The sequence below is a fragment of the Pseudophryne corroboree genome, chromosome 11, assembly GCF_028390025.1.
Source record: "Pseudophryne corroboree isolate aPseCor3 chromosome 11, aPseCor3.hap2, whole genome shotgun sequence".
NCBI classification, from domain to species: Eukaryota; Metazoa; Chordata; class Amphibia; order Anura; family Myobatrachidae; genus Pseudophryne; species Pseudophryne corroboree.
This window is the reverse complement of record NC_086454.1, coordinates 283,295,253-283,302,737: the sequence shown is the minus strand read 5'-3', so window position 1 is coordinate 283,302,737 and position 7,485 is coordinate 283,295,253. Positions and strand designations below refer to the sequence as shown.

The 7,485-nt window shown below is 43.5% G+C and overlaps 1 protein-coding gene across 1 annotated transcript; it reads left to right on the top strand.

Annotated features, from left to right (window-relative positions):
• Positions 1-1,554: 1,554 nt before the first annotated feature.
• LOC134970173 (uncharacterized) lies at positions 1,555-3,233 on the top strand. The gene is made up of 3 exons (XM_063946194.1): positions 1,555-1,627; positions 1,703-1,915; positions 2,533-3,233. Exon 3 carries the CDS (start codon positions 2,544-2,546, stop codon positions 3,198-3,200), a length of 657 nt encoding a protein of 218 aa, XP_063802264.1. The 5' UTR covers positions 1,555-1,627; positions 1,703-1,915; positions 2,533-2,543; the 3' UTR covers positions 3,201-3,233.
• The last annotated feature ends 4,252 nt before the right edge of the window (positions 3,234-7,485 follow it).

The window sequence follows — 7,485 nt, the reverse complement described above, 5'->3', positions numbered from 1 at the left end:
GTTTTTTGGAAGGGACATCCTGCGTGACACTGCAGTGCCACTCCTAGATGGGCCCGGTGTTTGTGTCGGCCACTAGGGTCGCTAATCTTACTCACACAGCTACCTCATTGCGCCTCTTTTTTTCTTTGCGTCATGTGCTGATTGGGGAGGGTTTTTTGGAAGGGACATCCTGCGTGACACTGCAGTGCCACTCCTAGATGGGCCCGGTGTTTGTGTCGGCCACTAGGGTCGCTAATCTTACTCACACAGCTACCTCATTGCGCCTCTTTTTTTCTTTGCGTCATGTGCTGTTTGGGGAGGGTTTTTTGGAAGGGACATCCTGCGTGACACTGCAGTGCCACTCCTAGATGTGCCCGGTGTTTGTGTCGGCCACTAGGGTCGCTAATCTTACTCACACAGTCAGCTACCTCATTGCGCCTCTTTTTTTCTTTGCGTCATGTGCTGTTTGGGGAGGGTTTTTTGGAAGGGCCATCCTGCGTGACACTGCAGTGCCACTCCTAGATGGGCCCGGTGTTTGTGTCGGCCACTAGGGTCGCTTATCTTTCTCACACAGTCAGCTACCTCATTGCGCCTCTTTTTTTCTTTGCGTCATGTGCTGTTTGGGGAGGGTTTTTTGGAAGGGACATCCTGCGTGACACTGCAGTGCCACTCCTAGATGGGCCCGGTGTTTGTGTCGGCCACTAGGGTCGCTAATCTTACTCACACAGCTACCTCATTGCGCCTCTTTTTTTCTTTGCGTCATGTGCTGTTTGGGGAGGGTTTTTTGGAAGGGACATCCTGCGTGACACTGCAGTGCCACTCCTAGATGGGCCCGGTGTTTGTGTCGGCCACTAGGGTCGCTTATCTTACTCACACAGCAACCTCGGTGCAAATTTTAGGACTAAAAATAATATTGTGAGGTGTGATGTGTTCAGAATAGGCTGAAAATGAGTGTAAATTATGTTTTTTGAGGTTAATAATACTTTGGGATCAAAATTACCCCCAAATTCTATGATTTAAGCTGTTTTTTAGGGTTTTTTGAAAAAAACACCCGAATCCAAAACACACCCGAATCCGACAAAAATAATTCGGTGAGGTTTTGCCAAAACGCGTTCGAACCCAAAACACGGCCGCGGAACCGAACCCAAAACCAAAACACAAAACCCGAAAAATTTCAGGCGCTCATCTCTAGTAAAAACATGTGTAATGTATTTTTTGTGTTTAAAATTATAAATATTTTTTTTTGGCGATAATGCTTGGCCATGTGTTTTGTCTGCTTATTTTATTTTTATTTTTTTTATTTTATCTTCTGCAAAGCGGTGCAATTTTTGCAACATTACATTTTTAAAACATTTGCAAGTAGTAAATTTAGACAATATCTGAGGCATAATTCAAAAATGTAACATATTTATTGTGTGCCACATCATGTACATTTGGATATACAACTCAAAATAATGAAGCTAGAAGCTCTTAATCTGAAATTATTTGTTTAACCAATACCTAATAGATGGTTACAGTACAATAAGGCTTTGCAGTGGTTGTTTTGACACAAAGCATGGTAATAATGTTTGGAACACTTTTTCAACAGTCACACAGACCAGCCGGCCAGACAGGCCTCAGACAAGTCAGGATGAGTCTGGGATTGCAGGTAAGTCTTCACTGTAGTCACATATTCTGAAAACACATAGAAGTACAAAATATTAATTTTTATATTTTCACATAGGTTCTGCTTCTGGAAGACGACCTCCTGTAAGGCGGCCATCACAGGGCTTGGGCCACTTACCCAGGAGGCCAAGTTCGACACGGCGTCTTGCCTTGGAATCTGCTGCTCCATCATCCCCACCCAGGCGACGACTTTCGGCAGTGTCACCCCAGCCACCACTGGCACTATTGGCCAGTTCTCAAAGTGATGAGCCCCGATCCCCTCAGTTATCTGGTGAGTAAATTCAGAAATTAAACACCTAAGCAATAATATACACAGTACAGTTAATATGTTGTTAGTTGGTTTGGAAATTACATGTTTTCCAGAACAAGCAATGTGTTGTTCCGTCTTTAATTGGTAAAGGTGCCAAAAAAAAAAAAAAAAAAAAGGGCTTAGTGTATTTTCTAGACAACATCATTTTGTTACTAATTCATTTTTAACAACAAATAGAGCCCACACATGTGCTCAATTTTTAAAAATATTAATAAAATTAGATAGAAAAAACAGTCTCCACAACATTATAGTGTTCACACATCTCCCCTGTCCAGTATGTAGATGGCTTACTTGCTCGGCTCCTCTGGACTATCCAGGTAAGTAGTCTATATCGTGGTCAGGGGAGGGATTCTAACAGTGTAATGCTGTTGAGGGGAAATAGTTATGTGAGGATTATGCAAATCTGTCTATGTTTCCGCCTGTGTTGGTATATATTTTTTTAATCCTAGACAACATTATAAGTTGAAAAAAACAACTGTAAAAAGTTACTAAATGGAGTATTATGAATGTAGTAACGTGTAGCATTAGCCTTGTAATATTATATCAAAATTACAATGCATGTTGCCCACCCCATACAGAGCCCAGCTTGATGGCCGACGTGGACCAGCAGGGCCAAGACCAACAGGCAACAATAACACTGCAACTTACACCTGTTGACCCAAGCCAGCCAATACAGTTGCAGGATATCCCCCAAGCATCCATCAGTCCACAACTGGCACAAGCTCCGCCCCCAAGCCAAATCCCAGATGGCTTTTGGGCCAGTTGGACAAGCCAACAGGCCCAAAGCAATGCCAGACTCACTGCACATACACAACACCTTGCCAGTCAACCCCATCATCTACCGCGTATTAGTCGCAACTCGGGCAGACTGATAGTACAAGTAGGGCGAATGGCTACCTCAATGGAGCAAATTAGGGCTGACAACAGCCAAATGCTTGCACATTTAGGTCGCATCATAGATGAGCAACAGCGCCATCAGCAGGCACTCGTTCAGCTCATTCAGCACAACCAAGTGGTGAATGAGTCATTATCCAGGATTGTAGCCAGCCACACTGCTACCAACACTCAGCTGATTGCAAGTTTAAATAATTTGAACAGCAATATTTCCCTGATGGGAGCTCAGCAAGTAACCTCCAGCTCGGGGACCACGACCCCTATCCAAACGCCAGTAACCTCCCCTGTTCGGCGTTCCTCAAGAGCACGTGCCAGTGAGCCAGCACCCAGCACACACAAGCGCAAAAAATAACCACAATGTTATTAGAAAAATAAAAATTTGTATTTGACAAACACACAACTTCCTGTGTCCGTCTCCAACATTGTCGAAGCTGCTCTGTATGTATGTATGTTTTTCATGGGGAATGACTGAAAATGTATTTTTTTCATAAACTAAGCACAATGTACACACCACTATAAACAACAAACAGTAAGTAACAAAACACACAATAGAAAGTAGTGCAAAGTGTTTAGTCAAGGATAATTACAGCCTAAGAAAACTGACCTGAAAAATATCGCCGGATCACTTCTTGGCGTACCTGCCTCCCTACATTTGTACTCACACTGTCACCAGATGGGTCTAACTCCTCTGCTTGCTGACTGCTTTCTCCCTCATCATGTGCCAGATGTTGACTTAAACACAGATTATGGAGAAAACAGCAGCAGAACACAATTCTAGTCACCTTTGAGGGACTATACAACAAAAGGCCGGCAGATTTATCCAGACACCGAAACCGTGACTTCAGCACACCAAAACATCTTTCTATCACATTCCGCGTAGCCTTATGTGCATGATTGTAACTGTGTTCAGCAGGAGAATCAGGTTGGGACAATGGAGTAAGGAGCCAAGAGTAGCAGCCGTAACCCCCATCACCTGAAAAAAAGATATAGTCAACATTAGTACATATGTAAGATTATTCTCTCACCTCATCCAAACTCGAGTTTGTGGTTAAAAGACATACACATAAAACATTTTAAACATACCCAACAGCCAGCCATCAGGCATTTGTCAGTCCTCAATTTTATCGAAGAGCGATGACTGACTGAGGATGAAGGAGTCATGGCAGCCACCAGGGTAACCTGCAACAACACTCATAATTTTTATGTTTGCATCACAGACCACCTGGACATTAGTTGATTGTGCCAGATGCCTATTAGTATATATATATTGGCGGCCCTTAGGTGATCTCAGCTGAACGTGTGTGCAATCTATGGCCCCCAGCACATTGGGCATGCCAGCAAGCTCATAGAAAGCTACCCTGACAGCACTCCACTCCGACTCCTCGGTAGGGAAGCAGATTGAGGCTTTAATGTGTGGCTCCAACACATCCAAAACCTGAGTGGACATTAAAGAAGCTAAGGTGAGTGTCATGTTAGGTATTCTCAACAATACTGTGGTGTTTCAACTTCCAGAAGCAACACTTAGACATAACCGCATATGTATTTTTAGACTCACCTGAATCAAATATCTTGAAAAGGTGGGCTGTGAGATACCAATGACGTCGCCTGCCACAGCCTGGAAGCTCCCAGTAGCCATAAAGTGTAACACAGCCAGGAGTTTGTGTAGGCCTGAGACAGAGCGAGAGCGTGCTGTCTCAGGGTCTATGCCCAGTTTGACAAGGTCATACAGGTGGAAAATGTTGGCTCTATTTAGGCGGAACATCTGTATGACCCTATCATCGGACAGTGCATTTAAGTTTAAACGCCCTCTAAAAAAACGAGGCTGGCGCAGCCTCCGCGGTACCTGGACAACCTGTTGGCCATGTTCACTTACCTGGGCCTGATTCCTGGAAGCCTCATGGAGCAATCTAAGGTATCCCACAGCAAGCAAAACATCATTGCCACACACCACAGCCGCCATTTCAGAGTGAGAGAAGTTCAGAATGTGCCTGAAACACTTTTATAGGGCCAAACATTCAGGTGTAAGTAATGGATAATTGAGTACACATGTAAACGCGGTTTTCAAAGGCTGGCGCGTTTTTTTTTAGGAAAAAAATACGATTTGTAATTTTTCACGGCCGCGAATGCATTTTCGCGGCAGCAATTACAATTACGAATGGTTAGTAAATGACCGAGATTCATATCTAAACAGGCGTAATTTGACCGATGGTGTATTCATTCGTAATTTTAAACTTGGACTTGAAAAAAATTACGAATGCCCTCATCACTGCCGTGATTAGTGCTTAGTAAATTACCGAGATGACACTTTGAAGAAAAAACGCCATCTCGGTCAAAATCGGTACCTTAGTAAATTTACCCCAGTATCTTGAGATAAAAGCATGACATTGTCTAGCACATTTCTAAACCCTATAGAAAATAATTTTGTTGTCATTTAATAATTTTGTTGTAATGGTTAACATTACTGCATCACAGCACTGAGGTCATGGATTCAATTCCCACCATGGCCCTAACTGTGTGGAGTTTGTATATTCTCCCCGTACTTGTGTGGGTTTCCTCCGCGTTCTCCGGTTTCCTCTCACAATCCAAAAATATACTGGTCAGTTAACTGGCTGCCAACAATATTAACACTAGTGTGAATGTGTCTGTGTACATGTGGTAGGGAATATGGATTGTAAGCTCCACTTGTGCAGGGACTGATGTGAATGGGCAAATATTCTCTGTAAAGCACTGCGGAATATGTGTGCGCTATATAAATAACTGGTAATAATAATTTATACAGTAATGCATCATGATTGTTTATGTCATTATGGGGTCTATTCATACAGAAAATGAAAACAGAATTGCTACTTATCACTATACATCGCATCTCTTCGATGCGATGTATAGCTGTAATAAGTAGCAATTCATGTATACTATTACTCACCCTTCCGACGATGCGCTGCGGTGTCTGGGGCTCCTGCGGTGAGGTCATCTCCAGCGGTCCTTCCCAGCGATGCGCGGGGTCCAGTGGCGGGTCCCTTTGCGCATGCGCAGGGTGTTGACCTCCCGGCAGGCCGCAGTGGTAGCTGGGAGGTCGGGGGGCGGAGCCAGCGCGAGGTGCAGAGCAGCGATCAGGGAAGCATTGAGCTTCCCTGATGTCTCCGCACTACAGTTCAGGTTACGCCGTCCTGAGATTGCGAACCTGAACTCCATGGAGAAGCAGAAAGCAGAGCTTTCCGCACCTTCATGAATCGCACTCACCATACAAAGGTATGGTGATGTGATTCAGGCAGAGAGCGGGGGTACCGCTGGAGAATTCAGAGACTTCTCCACTGTAACCGGCTCTGAGAATTGCAGTAGGCAGAGAAAAGCCCTGTTTAACGCAAAACAGGGCTTTTCACTGCTGCATGAATAGACCCCTATGTCACAAAGAAGTATTAATAACAATATATTTGACAGTAATTTATATTAATATATATATATATATATATTATATATATATATATATATATATATATAATAATGGCCCTCATTCCGAGTTGTTCGCTCGTTATTTTCCTTCGCATCGGTGCGCTGTTCCGCTAACTGCGCATGCGCAATGTTCGCACTGCGGCTGCGCCAAGTAAATTTGCTAAGAAGTTTGGTATTTTACTCACGGCATTACGAATTTTTTTCTTCGTTCTGGTGATCGGAGTGTGATTGACAGGAAGTGGGTGTTTCTGGGCGGAAACTGGCCGTTTTATGGGTGTGTGTGAAAAAACGCTGCCGTTTCTGGGAAAAACGCGGGAGTGGCTGGAGAAACAGGGGAGTGTCTGGGTGAACGCTGGGTGTGTTTGTGACGTCAAACCAGGAACGAAACTGACTGAACTGATCGCAATGTAGGAGTAAGTCTCGAGCTACTCAGAAACTGCTAAGAAATTTCTATTCGCAATTTTGCGAATCTTTCGTTCGCAATTCTGCTAAGCTAAGATTCACTCCCAGAGGGCGGCGGCTTAGCGTGTGCACTGCTGCGAAAAGCGGCTAGCGAGCGAACAACTCGGAATGAGGGCCAATATCTGTAGCTCATAATGATTTATACACAGTTACTCTGATGTGCGGTACATTTTAGTGGTGTGTATATATACGCATGTCCATGCTGCACACATGAACCTAAATACACCCATATGATATCTATTTGTACATATTTTCCATTTATGTCTCCTGGACAACTGGATTAGGTGCGGGCAATAGTACGATGATTATGGTAATGTCATGTCATTGTAATACTTCTACATAATGAAACATCATAGTTGGGCATGTCCATGGAAGATACATGACGCAAGCTATATTGCTTAAAGGAAGCTGCTCATTGGGCATTGGAACTTCTGATTCAGACCTACAGTGCCAGCTATATACACTGGGCTTTATTTTGAGTTGACCATAAAAGTTTAAGGGGTCTATGTACTAAGCTCTGGAGAGAGATAAAGTGGATGGAGATAAAGTACCAGCAATCAAAATAGCAGGCTTTATGAAGGTGTGAGCAGAAATCAGCTACTTTGGTCTTATCTCTTATGTTAATTTTAGGCTAAGAATAATTAATATTATTTATTTATTAGCAGTTTCTTATATAGCGCAGCATATTCCGTTGCGTTTTACAATTAGAACAGAACTGGGCAAAG